Consider the following 15,614-nt stretch of genomic DNA (forward strand, 5'->3'; position numbering starts at 1 on the left):
TTTAAACTTCAAACACTAGCCTTCCTTTAAAATTCATCTATTTCCAACAGTTTATTTCCACTTTTTAATAATGTATGATTTGTGATTTTTAAAAAATCTTTTTCACTATCATAGCTATACCACATGTATTTCTCTATTTACAAGGTAAAATTAGATTCTAATGTTATTTCAACCTAGGATTTTGTAGTAGATTTCAAAGTGTCATGATTTGTAGCTTGTATAATGTCTTCAGATAAAACAAAAAAAAGCAAACTGAAAAAATATTTTTCTTGAGGCTTCATGCCTTCCAAAATGTTTTCTAAATTCAGTTTTCCAATTTAAATGCAAACTTTCTCATGAAAAGTAATACACTAACTGATAATGAAATTGAGGTATGCTATTGGGAAGTGTAATAGCAAAGGAGAGATGGTGACCCATGTCTTCTATTTACAAATTTATTTTGTCATTGTTCTTTAGTAGTTCTCTTGACAAAACATTTTGCTGCTTTGTAAAACACCTGGAGTTCCACAGTACTACACTGATTTTAAATTGTTTCTTTACAATGGTGTTGGATTCTTCTTTTACTATACTCCACTCTAATTGTACAGTTTCTTTTTCAGACATTCATATATTTATGTTCATAGCCTTTGTTGTTAAACTGTGCACTTCATATCTAATTGAGTTTTTGGAGGTTTGCTGGCTCTGCTTTAGTTCCCAGCAATTCCAAAATAAATTAAATGGAACATTCTATGATTCAGAGCTTCTCTTTTAATGTACCATAGATCTGTTGTAGCAGAATTGATTCTTTAAAAGTGACAGTAGGTTTGTTCTGCTTTTAGACATTTTTTTTAAAGTTGAGAATGAAAGATTCCATTTCATATATATCCAAAATTGTACATTTTGAAAGTTGCATTTTGCATTGAGATTTGCAGTTTATGAAAATAAAAACACAAGAATCTGTTCCATTTAAGATGGGAAGGGGCAAAAAGATTTTTAGTAAATTGGGGGGGGGGGGGGGGGGGCGGTGGTGAATGAAAAGCTACATGGGAACCAACAGGGAAAAATATCCAGTTATATGTTAGAAAATATTGTAGAACAAATATGGACTTTATTGAGTGAAGTTCAAATGAGTTCTTAACTGAAAACAAGCAAGCAACATGGCAATGTATGAATTTAGTGTACTGCACTAACTTCATGCTCTTTTTTTACTAGTGTAAGTACATTGCTTACTTCAGAAAATTAAACATTTTACATGCCTCTGCAGGATGTAAATGCAACATAATCCCCCACTCTCAATATCCTAGGTGTTGCCATTCACCAGAAACTGAACTGGAGTAGCCACGTACACAATGTGGCTACAAGAGCAGGTCAGAGGCTACAAATCCTGCGGTGGGTAACTCACCACCCAATTCCCCAAAACCTGTCCACTATCTACAAGGTTCAAGTCAGGAATGTGATGGAATACGCTCCACTTACCTGGATGAGTGCAGCTTCTATTCCACTCGAGAAGCTTGATACCATACAGGACTTGGCAGCCACTTGAGAGGCACCACATTCACAACCATTCACTCACTCCACCACTGCTGCACAGTAGCAGCAGTTTGTACCATCCACAGGATGCACTGCAGCAACTCACCAAGGCTCCTTAGAAAGCACCTTCCAAAACCACACCCTCTCCTACCTAGAAGGACAAGGGCATCAAGATTGTGTACACCACCACCTGGAAGCTTCCCTCCAAGCCATCCACCATCCTGACTTGGAAATGTATTGCTGTTCCTTTGCTGTCACTTGGTCAAAATCCTGGAACACTCTCTCTCTCTAACAGCTTTATGGGCATACCCACAACTCAAGGAATGCAGTGGTTCAAGAAGGTAGCTCAACAAAAGTGGAAATATATTTTTGTGGCTTAAAATGTATTGCATGATTCTGGTGAATGAGTTGCTGATGTAAATATTAATGCAAAATATTTTTGTGATGCAGGTATTTTGTTCTGAACTGTGAGTTGGGCGTACTGCAGTACTTTGTAAACGAGCAGTGCAAAGGTCAGAAGCCACGAGGAATTCTACATTTGTCTGGTGCAGTGATCTCGCCCAGTGATGAAGTTTCTCACATGTTTATAGTTCAAGCTGCCAGTGGTGAACTGTATAAACTCAGAGGTACTGAAAACTATTACATTTTTAATAGGAAAATACTGCATAAATTTCATTCTTGGATAATCCAGAAGAATGTTAGTGATTGTAATCAAGTTGTAGAAGTTACATATATTTTTATATATATTATGTATATTTAAAGTTATATTATAAAAATATAATGAGTCTATTTGAATTTCACTTCATGGTGGTTAGGCCTGTTTCGTTTTATGAAATTGTATGGAAACTTGCACGTCAACTTGATGGCTCCATTTTTGTTTCCAGGAAGTTCAAGTTCATGAAATAAAAATAGTAATCCATTATTGGAGGAGTCCCTAAAGCAGCTAGAAACTTGGAGTGGTGACTCTTAGAAAGGAGAAAATATAATCTTTAAAAATGGAAATATTCCCATACCAGAACAAGAAAATGTGTGAGGGAGAAGGATACAAATATTTTTAAATTAAATATTCTCATACTTCAAGCTTTTTAAGAAGCTCTTAATAATCTTGTGTGTTTTGATGCCCAGATGGTGAAGAAATTTTTGAATTGATGTGGAAAATATTAAATGTATTATTTAAAAACCACTGGGGTAAGTGGGAAAATGTATAATGTGTGTGTATGTATCTATGACTGAATAGGAGTTTTCAGAATCCCACAAGCAGCAAACCTTAACAAAAGGTGAAATAGATTTAAAGCAAGAAGTGAAATAAATTTATTGTATCTAAAGAACCCCAGCCCATCCTCCTCTATTACCATCAGTTTTAGCAATTTTTTCTGGTCCTATTATAAATTTCAACCTGGAAGTTTTCTTTTTGCAGAGTTCTGTTTCAAAATTTGTTATGTTTGTCAGTTCTTTAGCTTAAAGGAGAGTTTCTCCTTTTTCCAGAAATCCTCACAATTTGTCTCTCTGCGGTTTCCAGTTGTATATAATGATCAGATTTTGAAGTAAAAATAATGTCTTAATGGTAGGCACTGTTATTAATATACAAATCTAAAATAAGTGCAGTGACAAAGAGAAAGTGTCATTTCTGGCTGATCTTTTTGAATTAGCATCTTGTGGTTATCTTCCAACATGAAGCTGATATATTTACATATTAATTGACTATTAAGAGCATTAAAAATGGTAGTTAACAGCATAAACTCCTAATATGATTATTAATGATCACCCATCATTCTCTTGCCTAGAACGTGAACAGCCATGAGCATTGAGTTTCAATCTTCAGGATGTGAATTGTTTTGGCAGTTTAATACAAACATTGCCATAAGTTTGAGTACCATAACAAACCTGTTGACTTGTCATCTAATACTACCTTTGGGCGAACACTTGAAATCCATAATTTGCAACTTAAAATTTACAATATTTAGAGGTGTGGTTACCTCATGAACTTCACTCTGTTAAAAGCAGTAAAACAAGAGCAGCTGAGATACTCAATCCTAATGACATCTGTGAACCTAGAATTAGAGTTGATGTTTATGGTGATGAACTTGTCAAAAAGTGTTTTGGCAATGCAGTAGAATTGGGAATGGATTAGGGTTGTGTACTTCGTTTCTGAATGCATTTGTTAACCTGTTTTATGAGTCCTCTTAAAAAGAAAATCAGGTGAGTAATAAGTAATGCACTAGTATTGATAGAAAATTGATGGACTGGAAAGCAGATTAAGGCTAATGGATATAACTTGGATAGAAATGAATTGGAAGTGGCATACAGGTGAAGCCTGTGATGAAGCAGTTTTTGCTCTCCATATCTAGATGCTTTGGATAGGCACAAGAATGATATTGAATTTTTGATGCAAAGTAGATGGTTAGCAGACATTGTGAACCACAAAAGACTCAGACGTAAGCAACATAGCAGAATTAATACACAGATGGTATATACTGTATAATCTAATGCAAAAATATTCTGTTTTTTTCCTACTAAACTGCCAGCATGAAGTTTATGTATTACATGAAAAGAACTTAGTGTGATGGAATAGAGGGATGTTTGGAAGTGAATGCAATTTTTGAGAAGAGTGAATTGAAATAATTAAAATCATAAAGGCCTAGACTACAGTAGAAAAGAGTTAAGGATGCATTTATCCAAGCTATTGGTCGGGAACTGTGTGCAGTTATGGACAACAAACCTTAGATCTTTAAACCTATAGAAATCATAATGTATAATGGGTTCATCAAGATAATGCCAGAATCAGAAGTTGTATAAATATAAGTGACTGAGATCCTGAAACTACTTTGCTATAATGAATAGCTATGTGGGAACCTAGTACATTGTATACCTCTGAAGAGTGATGATTAGATTTTCTGGGTTAGGACTTGGAAAATGAAATTAACACAAAGAGCAAGAAATGTTGAGATTTTTGCTTATTCAGGAAATTATTAAAATACAAAATGCTTTCTCATACAGAGACAGTTTACTTGAGGGTCATTATTTGATCATGGATACATGATAGAAACCTGTGGATAGTGCATCTAGTCTTAAATTGCTTTAAGCAGGATCTTCCATAGTTTTATGTTTTTAGCTATTTTGCCAAATAAAATCATCTACTGAAATGATTATGGATTGCTGATTGGCAAAATTTTCACCACGACAGCTTTGACCTCTGCTATAGGATTCTTAATTGAGCTGAAGGGGTTCCATTATTTCCTCTTAGCTAGCTTTCGGGTATCATTGAGACTTTTCTTGTTAACGTAGGTAAGTAATGTCACTAATTAGCATAATGATAGCCGAAATAATTTCTATGGTTTCAAATGGAGTTTTTGTTTGCAAACCAGTCTCTAATTGAATTAGTAGTTTTGAATTCCAACAGAAGTCTCAAGAATTCCAGAACCCAGTTTAGATACGTGTTAAAATTAAAAAGCTGAATGCCCTGGCCTTGTACTGATGGAGAATGCATGTGTTGAGGTGATGCTGTGTGCCAATTTTTTTGTATACTGGCTTTTGACTCCTGATGCAAAGAGCTACTTCATTGCAAGTAGAATTATAGGAATTTTACTGAGTAACTATATTCTTATAGACTTAAATACTGTAGCTCTTAAGATGTTTCATAATTGCATAGAGAGCAAGACGATATCTAAGCGAAGAATTAGGCTTGTTGGGGAGCAAAAATATGATCTCTGTAATGATCCAGTGGATGTGAGTAAGGATCTTTGTGTTCTGGCTATCTTTGTGAAAAAGGAAGATGGCAACATTGTAGTTAAGGAGGAAGAGTGTAAAATTTTAGTTGGGGTAAACATAATAAAAGGGATAATTAAGAGGTTTAGCATCTTAAAAAATTCACCAAACACAGGTTAAAAAAAATCTCTAGGCTGTTAATGGATACAAGGGAGGAAATATCATGAGCTAATACTTTTATTTTCCAATCCTTTCTGGATACATTTTCCAATACATTGTATAACTGCTTTAAAAGGGAGAAAATAATAAACAGTTAAACTTTAATAGCAGCCAAATTATTAGAATCAATTCTGAGGCATGGTATTAACCCTCATTTGGAAAGGCATGGGTTAATCAATGATGGTCAGCATAGATTCATTATGGGAGGGCCATTACTGATTAACTTAATTGAATCTTTTGAGGTGGCAGGATGGATGAGGACAGTGAGTTTGTTGTAGTTTACATGGATTTCATCAAGACTTATGACAAAATTCCATATGACAGACTGATTTTTAAAAATAAAACCTATGGAATCTGAGAGAAAGGGGCAAATAGGGCTCTAAATGGGCCAATGGCAGGAAACAAAGGGTAATAGGTGATGAGTATTTTTGCATCAGGGCCAGCGGTTAATTAGTTAAAGCACAGCTTGAGTACTGTGTACAGTTCTGGTCATTACATTATAGGAAGGATGTAATTGCACTGGAGAGAGTGTGGAAGAGACTTACATGATATTTCCAGAACAGGAAATCTTTAGCTTTGAAGAAATATTGAGAACATCGGGGAGATTTTCTTTGGAAGGGTGGTGGCTGAGAAGAGGCTTAGAGTTGTATGAGAGGCCCAAAACCAGTTAATGGGAAGAACCAAATTCCCTTAATGGAGGGGTCTAAAACCAGGGGCAAAGATTCAGAGGGAATAGAGGGGAGATGAGGGATTATTATTTTCACCCAGATGATGGAAGAAATGATATCTTAAAGTCATAAGAGTTGTACAGCACAGAAATGGGCCCCTCTTCCCATCATGTCCATTCCAACCATTGCATCTAATTCTACTACATGTATTTGACCACATTGGGTCTGTAGCCTTTATGCATTGGCTCTTCAAGTTCCTGTCTAGGTGCCTAATAAATGTTTTGATTATATCTGCCTCCACCACTTCCTCTGGCAGTGTATTACAGATAATAACTGTAATAACTTCTGATCCCCTCTAATTCTTCTCCTTCTCACATTAAATCAGTTCCCTCTTGTTTTGGACATCACACTATGATAAAGAGATTCTCACTATTTACCCTACCTATACCTCTCAAAAAATGTATGTATTTCTATCAGGTTACCCCTCAACCTCCTTTGCTCCAGGGAAAACAATCCCAGCCTATCCTTAATATTAAATATTAATCTAAAGCCCTCCAATCCGGGCAGTGTCCTGGTGAATCTCCTCTACAACCTCTCCGGTGTAATCACATCCTGTCTGTAGTGTGGTGACCAGAACTGCGCACACTACTCCAAGTGTGGCCTAAGCCATGTTTTGTAATGTTGTAACACGGCATCCCAACCCTTAAATTCTATGCCTCCTCTGATGAATGGCATATGCCTTTACCATATCATCTATCATCTACTCATTTATCCATCCAAGCCTATTCAGCTATGTTGCCACTTTCAGGGAACTAAGGCATCCTAGGTTTCTCTGTTCATCCAGAATCCTTAGGATCCTGCTATTTACTATGTATGTCCTACCGCTATTTGACTCCCAAAATGCATCGGCTAGCATTTTTCCGAATGAAATTCCATCTGGAATTGCTCCACCCAACTCTCCAGTGGACCTAAATCTTGTGTAGCCTTAGACCACCATACTCACTATTTACAACAACAATTTTTGTGTCATCTTCAAATTTATTAATCATACTTCCTATTGTTAATTTTTAGTTGTATATATCACAAACATCAAAGATCCTAGCACTGTTCCTTGTGGCACACCACTGGTCACAAGTATCCATTCAGAAAAACATGGTTTTGGGTGTTTGAGAAAGATGCAATATTGCATTTAAAATGTACTTGATGTGCAGTTGAAGAGCAGTAACCTTCATGGCTATAGACCTAATGTTGGAAGGTGGTCCTAGACTGTCTAGCACTCTTTCTACTGGCATGGTCTTCATGGGTTAAATGGCCTTTTTCTCTGCTGTACATTTTCTATGAACATGTGAAAACATACTTGTGTAAAGTGTTCCACGTTGTTAATTATATGTAGTCTTCTCAACATGTTCTCGAAGAGATTTTGCTCAACTTTTGATTTATGGGCTCCATCCAAATTTGGCATTCAGTGATTTATCTTCATTCATTCATTGAGATTAAGTTAATTTGAGGCGAAGCTACAACTCACAATGCCCTATGACGTTTCATGAGCTAAGATTTGTTTATCTTGTATGCTTCAGTACAAATAGATTATGAAGTACTTTCTAAAGACTGGTCTGTAGATTTAAAAACTGGGTAGTGTGGGAAAGGGTTTGACTTGAATGTGCAATTTGTTGCATGGTAAATTAAATCTAATTGTGATTAATGCATAATAAATTGAAAAGTATTAGATACAAAGAATAAATAGAATTTATTAGCATAGAAAGAGAGTTAAAAATGGACTTGTTAAGAATGGTAGATGCCTTACTAAATATAACCAGATCCAAGCATATGTAGCCATAGGATAAAGTTCAGAAATTATGCTTGGTGCAAATAATGGATAAGTGCTGACATATTCTTAATGGTCATCAAATGATTGTTTTGATGGTGTTGACCTATTTCAAGCAAGTCAGTCAGTGCCCCTATTGAAATCATAGAAAGAAGAGTTCACTATAAATGCCTTAAGTATTCTTCTGGTATTTATCATCTCTAGGTTTACATGTCTTCATTAGGTGTGCTGAAGCTTTTCAAAAATACGGATTAGGTGACATAAGTATGGTGTTGGCTTTGGCATCAGTTGACAAGACGTACTTGCTTTGGAAAGAGTACATAAAGAACAAGAATACTTGATACATAGAATTAATTAGCATAGGAAGAGATTTAAATATGTGAAAATAGAATGAATGAACTATTAAGGAGAGAGTGAGATTTAATGCAAAAGTAGAATAGTACTGATGTTGGAAAATTATAAATTATAATTGCTTATAAAGAATGCAATTAGATCTTTTAATGTATTAGATCCAATTAGTAGTTGTTCATCCATTGTATTTTGCATATTTTTATACCTCAAATCTGGACCTGCCTAATTGTAGAAAAACTTTGGTATTGTTTTGGATCCATCAATAGTGATTTTACAGTTGCTTGTATTGTTTAATCACAGCTGGTTTACTTGTTTAAGCTGTTTACAGATATTTAATTAATATGCTGAGACTAAATTGTACCATTTTGCTTTCATTCTGCCGATCTTTAAAATTGTGCTTTCTTTAAAAAAAAACTAGGCATCTTTTTTTTTCTTGTATGTCTACTTTCTGCACTGCAGCGGGGGATGCCAAAGAGAGATTCTACTGGGTGAACCAGCTTCAGGCTACTGCCAAGCACCACACAGACAGTAATGCCAAGGTAAAGGGTTACTGTATTAAAGTACCAAAATGCACAATGTTAACTTTTAAAGCTACACTACTTCTGTTTAGATTAAATATGAAAGGAACAGCTGTAAAGTGGTTACATTACTGGACTAGTAATCCAAAGGCCTGTATTGATGATTTTCAGTGAGAGTCTACCACAGCAGCTAGGAAATTTAAATTCAGTGGATTAAATTAATCTCAAAGCTGGTGTTCCTCATGAAACCACAACATGATTAAAAAATGGTCTGGTTATATTAACCTCTGATTTTTTTGTGTCTTTCTGCCCTTTTCCTTGTTTAATTCCAGACCTGCAAATGTGGTTGCTGCCTTCTGAAATGACCTAGCAAACAACTTGGTTGTACCAAGCAGCGAGCAACCCATTGCTGCCTTCTGTGTAATTTAGAATGGGTAATAAATGCCTGACCAGTAATGCCCACTACTTGGGAACTAACTAAATTCTAAAACACTTGAAAATAATTGGAGTGCTTTGGAGGATTTTTATGTAAACCAAAACTGAATATAAACCATGATTATGGCCAGGAACTTAAACATGTGAAACTTGTTTCAGTGTAATTACTAATGTGATTGGTTCATAACTCTTAAAAGTAATGTTTTAAGTCATCCATCATTTAAATTTTAAGACTATTTGCCCGTGACTATGTTCTCTAAATTTGCTAAATATCTTAAATGAATGTCTGTTTTTATTTTTAAAGTTTTTCTGTTTGATATAGACAGATAGATATAGATATAGATTTTGGATCTAGCATTTTGTTCTCAAATATGAATATTTGGTAAGTCATGAGAATGTGGTGTGTGATAATTTATTCATGGCTACGTAACCCAATGTTGCATTGGACAAAGAATCAATAAGGCATTTTAGAACTGAGAAACTAACTTTGTTTCCTTTAGGTCAACAGCACAGAGTAAGATAGATCAAAGGTAGCTTAACATGTCTTTGAAACTTGTCTCGTATCCTCTTATGGCTTAGTACATTGGCAGTGGCTGTCCTTATTATAACTCAATTATGGCTCAAATTTTAGCTGGATATTTTTCACCTCCATAGTAGACTATTTTTCCCTGCTCATTTACTCCCTACAACCTTAAAACTTAAGCTAGTCCAATACTCTACTACAACATTAAGTTTTGATTATTGCCCCAGTTCTTCGTAATTTTGATTTCTTCTACCTCATTTCAAAATGTTCTTGTTGTTGTTTATGGTCTCACTATTCCTTATATTTGGGAAAACTACGTTTGACAAATTTAGTGGTTTTCTGAGGATCTAACCAGCATGGAGATAAGGGGGAAGCCAGAGGGTGTAGTACGTTTGGATTTTCAAAAGATATTTGATACGGTATTACACAAAAAGGACAATACAGTAAAGGGCTTGTGAGCTTGGGGTAAAATATAAGCACAGGTAGAGGATTAGTTAAGTACAAAGCAGAGAGTAAAAAATAAACGGGTTATTTTCAAGTCGCAAACTCTTAGTTGTGTGGTGTCATGCGGATCAGTACGAGGTTACTAGTTATTCATAATTTTATATTAATGACAGATGAAAAGACAGTGCAACATATCCAACCTTGCAGATGAAATGGAGGGAAAGGATTACTAAAGCAGTATTGAGAGGTTTAGTAAATGGGCAAGAAGATTCTGTGTGGAGTATAATATGGCACAGTGTGTGTAGCTAGCAGACTTGCCTCATAGCTCCAGCAATCCAGGTTTAATCCTAACCTCCAATTCTGTTTGTTTGGATTTTTGCACATTCTCCCAGTTTAGGTTTCACCCAGATGCTCAGGTTTGCTCCCACATTGCAAAGACATGCAGGTTGGTAGATTATTTTGGTATTGTAAAGTTCCCCTGGTGTTTAGAATTTAGGAGGAGTTGATGACAATGTGGAGACAATATGTTGCAGGGAAAATTAATGGGGGAAATAAGAGCTGTGAGCAGGCATAGAGGCCAAAAGGACAACCTTCTATGTCGTAAAGAATTGTGGAAATAAGAGGTGATGCACTGAGGTAGGTAAAAAAATATATAGTTTTTAAATGGTGTTCAGAGAAGGATTTTGTTATGCCGTTTATGAAATGCGGAATTTTAAATGCAGCTACAGCAAGCAGCTAAGCAAATTGTTTGGGCTCTGGAAGGGAATTGTACTTAAAGATTAAGGAATGCTTTGATTGTCAAATGAGATTGTATAGTATGCAGCTTTGGTGCATATACAAGAAGAATATATTTGCTCTGGAATCAATACAGTGTAACTTGAGTATAGGGATGAGGGTTGGTTGTCCTTTGAGAAGAAATCTGAGTAAGATTTCTCTACACCTGCTTGAGTTGAGATAAATTAAAGTTAATCTCATTGATATTCAGAGGGGGCTTGACTGGGTAGATGCCAAGACACTTTGTCTCAAATTGGAATTCCTGGATTGAAGGGATGTAGTCCCAGAGGGTGAGCAGCCAGAAGTCTTGGTACATGTAGGTACCAATGACATAGGTAGAAAAAGAGAAGAGGCCCTGAAGGAGAAATACAAGGCATTGGGGAGAAGGTTGAGAAGTAGGACCTCAAGGGTAGTAATCTCAGGATTACTACCTGTGCCACGTGTCAATGATAGGAAGAATAGAAAGCTCTGGCAGATGAATGCGTGGCTGAGTGACTGGTGCAGGGGGCAGGGCTTCAGATTTTTGGATAATTGGGACCTTTTTTGGGGGAGGCATGACCTATTCACTAAGGATGGGTTACACCTAAACTCCAGAGGTTCCAATATCTTGGCGGGAATGTTTGATTTAGTTGTAGGGGAGGGTTTAAACTGATCTGGCAGGGGGATGGAAACCAGGATGTTAGGTTACAAGATGCTAAGGTAAAGGAGGGAGTTTATAGAAACAAGTCCAATGAGGATGGCAAGAAGGACAGGCAGGTGAGAAGTCAGGATAGTTTGCTGAATAATAGAAGTACAACAAGTCAGGATGTTAGGATACAGAATGTTAGGATAGGGGATGAGGTATATAGGAACATGTCTAAGGTAGTATGTAGTGAAGATGGTAAGAAGGATAGACAGGTGGAAAGCCAGGATAATCTGCTGAACAATAGAAGTACAACAAAATTAATAGCAGATACCAGACTAAACGTACTATATTTAAATGCACATAGCATTAGGAATAAAGTAGATGACCTAGTGGCACAACTACAGGTTAATAAATATGACATTGTGGCAATCACCGAGTCATGGCTTTATGATGGATGTGATTGGGAACTGAATGTCCAGGGGTACACAGTGTATAGGAAGGATAGGCGGGTAGGCAGAGGGGGAGGTGTGGCCATGATGGTTAGTAGTGATATAAAATCAATAGAAAGGAAGGATATTGGGTCAGAGGAGGTGGAATCCTTGTGGGTGGAGCTAAGAAATAGCAAGGGTAAAAGGACAATAGTAGCAGTCATGTATAGGCCCCCTAATAGCAGTCAGCAAGTGGACGATAAGTTGCAGTTTGAGATAGAAAAAGCATGCCAGAGTGACAATGTGAAGATAATTATGGTGGATTTTAACATGAAGGTGGACTGGGAAATCCAGAATGGCAGTAGTATTCAGGAGAGGGAGTTTGTGGAATGTCTAAGGGACGTTTTTCTAGAGCAACTTGTTGAAGAGCCCACCAGGGGATCGGCTGTTTTGGATTGGGTGCTGTGTAATGAACCAGAGGTGATTAGGGAACTAAAGGTAAAGGAACCACTGGGAACCAGTGATCACAATATGATTGAGTTCAGTTTCAAGTTTGAGAAGGAGAAACTGATAACTGGTGTATTGATATTTCAGTGGAACAAAGGAAATTACAATGGTATGAGAGACAAGTTGGCCCTAATTGATTGGAAGAGTAAGCTGGCTGGAGGGACGGCAGAGGAGAAATGGAAGGAATTTCTACAGGAAATAAGGAAATTGCAGGATCGATATATTCCAAGAAAAAAGGTTTTGAATGGAAAAAAGGCACAAATGTGGATAACGAGAGAGGTGAAGGCTAAAATAAAAGCAAAAGGGGCGGCGTACAAAGAAGCAAAAATTAGTGGGAAAACAGAAGACTGGAAAGCTTTTAAAAACCTGCAGAGAGAAACTAAGAAGGTCATTAGGAAAGAAAAGATGAATTATGAAAGGAAGTTGGCGGATAACATTCGAAAGGATACTAAGAGTTTTTTTAAATACATAAGGTGTAATAGAGAGACACGGGTTGATATAGGACCAATTGATAACGGTGCAGGAGCTATTATAATGGACGATAGAGAGATGGCAGAGGAATTGAATGAATATTTTGCATCGGTCTTCACCGTGGAGGACATCAGCAATGTGCCGGTTAGTCAGGAGTCTCACGAAATGGAATTGAGTTCAGTTAAGATTACTAGGGAGAAGGTGCTAGGAAAACTAAATGGGCTAAAGACTGATAAGTCTCCCGGACCAGATGAGGTGCATCCCCGGGTTCTGAAGGAGGTGGCTTTAGAGATAGCGGAGGCATTGGCGATAATTTTCCAGAAGTCGATAGATTCCGGCGTGGTTCCGGAGGACTGGAGGGTCGCAAATGTAGTTCCGTTGTATAAGAAAGGTGGGAGGCAGCATAAAGGAAATTACAGACCTATTAGTCTGACGTCAGTGGTGGGAAAGTTATTGGAATCTATCCTCAAAGACGGGGTTACGGAATACCTAGAGGCGCAAGGCAAGATAGGTCCTAGCCAACATGGTTTTGTGAAGGGAAGATCCTGCCTGACCAACCTATTGGAGTTTTTTGAAGAAATCACAGGTAAGGTGGATGTTGTGTATTTGGACTTTCAAAAGGCCTTTGATAAGGTGCCTCACAAGAGACTGATTAATAAGATGAGAGGTCATGGAATTACGGGTAGGATAACAGAATGGGTGGAGCATTGGCTGGTTGACAGGAAGCAAAGAGTGGAAATAAAAGGATCTCGTTCTGGTTGGTTACCAGTTACTAGTGGTGTGCCGCAGGGGTCGGTGTTGGGACTGCTTTTTACCTTGTACATTAACGATTTGGATGATGGAATAAATGGTTTCATGGCTAAGTTTGCGGATGACACCAAGATAGGGGGAGGAGTAGGGAGTATTGAAGAGATAGGAAGGTTGCAGAGAGACCTAGACAGTTTAGGAGAATGGGCAAGGAAATGGCAGATGAGATTCAATGTGGGGAAATGTGCAGTTGTACACTTTGGAAGCAGAAATAAGCGGGCAGATTATTATCTAGGAGGAGAGAAAATCCAAAGCACGGAAGTACAAAGGGACTTGGGGGTACTCGTGCAGGATACCTTAAAGGTTAACCACCAGGTCGGATCGGTGGTAAAGAAAGCGAATGCTATGTTGGTATTCATTTCGAGAGGTACAGTGTATAAAAGTAAGGAAGTGTTGATGAGGCTCTACGGGGCACTAGTGAGGCCTCATTTGGAATATTGTGCGCAGTTTTGGGCCCCACATCTTAGGAAGGATGTGGTGACGTTGGAGAGGGTTCAGAGGAGATTTACGAGGATTATTCCAGGAATGGAAGGGCTTACGTATGAGGAGCGTTTGTCGGCTCTTGGACTGTACTCACTGGAGTACAGAAGAATGAGAGGGGACCTCATAGCGACATTTAAAATATTGATAGGAAAGGACAGAGTAAATGTGGCTAGGCTGGTGGTGGGTGAGTCCAGGACCAGAGGGCACAATCTTAGAATTAGAGGGTACAGTTTCAAAACAGAGATGAGGAAAAATTTCTTTAGCCAGAGGGTAGTGAATTTGTGGAACTCCTTGCCACGTACAGCAGTGGAGGCCAGATCAGTGGGGGCGTTCAAGGAGGAGATAGATAGATATCTAAATAGTCAGGATATCAAGGGATATGGGGATAAGGCTGGAAATTGGGATTAGAATAGTTTTTTTTTCTTCTTCTTCCCCCATTCCCCATTTCTCATTTCTATTTCCCTTTCCTTGGAGCAGACTCGATGGGCCGAATGGCCTGCTTCTGCTCCCTTGTCTTGTGATCTTGTGATAAGTAGTTGGCCACTTAGAATTGAGAGGGAAATTTGTTGCACAGAGGATTATAAATCTCTGGAATTCTGCATCTTATAGGGTAGTGGCTATTTGGTTATTGAGTATATTCGAGGCTGAGACAGATTTTTGAACATTAAGGAAAGCAGGATACAGAGGTCTAGCAGGAAGACTGACTTGAATCACAGTGTGGAGAAAGCTCAAGGGGCAATTTTTAGATAAGGAATTTTATCATAACTATTGACAGTCCATTGTGTAGTCTTGATCTGTTTACACAAAGATTGATGTCACCTGCACCCCTGACTTTTCCAAATCTTTAAGAAGCTCTTTAGGAGCTTTACCTAGTCACCATTCTTCGGGGATTCCAGGAATTTTGACATTAGTTAATTCAGTAACCATAGACTGGATTTCTCAATGGAATCCATTGAACCTTTATATAATCTACACACTGTGGCTGTAGTTCACTCATGTGTAATGTGCTAAGTGCAGAAAAACATGAAAGTAACCTCTCCAGGACACAAACCTTTCTCATGGGTTTTGTAGCCATGTGATTGGAGAGATATATTCTCCATTTTGGTTTTAAGAGGAAAACCTTTTATTTCTGGCTCGATATTGCAAGGATGTGTCACCACTTATGATTACCATGTTGCTTTGGGGAACTTGCTGCTTATTTTTTGTTGTGGAAGTACACTTGTCTCTTAAAATCTTAACAGGTATTGGAAAATTCTTGCTCTCTGGTCAACTCTTGTGCAATTGCCCATATTTTTTGGCTCAATTTGGCATACTGAAATTAA

The 15,614-nt window shown here is 37.6% G+C and overlaps 1 protein-coding gene across 1 annotated transcript in view; it reads left to right on the forward strand.

The window, feature by feature from the left end:
* The window catches only part of LOC127570262 (oxysterol-binding protein-related protein 10-like), a 118,075-nt gene that overhangs the window by 26,364 nt on the left and 76,097 nt on the right, over positions 1-15,614 (forward strand). Inside the window, exons 2-3 of the mRNA XM_052015613.1 lie at positions 1,960-2,135; positions 8,737-8,816. Coding sequence (XP_051871573.1) covers positions 1,960-2,135; positions 8,737-8,816 — 256 coding nt within the window. The remainder of the gene's footprint in view (positions 1-1,959; positions 2,136-8,736; positions 8,817-15,614) is intronic.

The sequence above is a fragment of the Pristis pectinata genome, chromosome 5 (assembly GCF_009764475.1).
Source record: "Pristis pectinata isolate sPriPec2 chromosome 5, sPriPec2.1.pri, whole genome shotgun sequence".
Classification (NCBI taxonomy): domain Eukaryota; kingdom Metazoa; phylum Chordata; class Chondrichthyes; order Rhinopristiformes; family Pristidae; genus Pristis; species Pristis pectinata.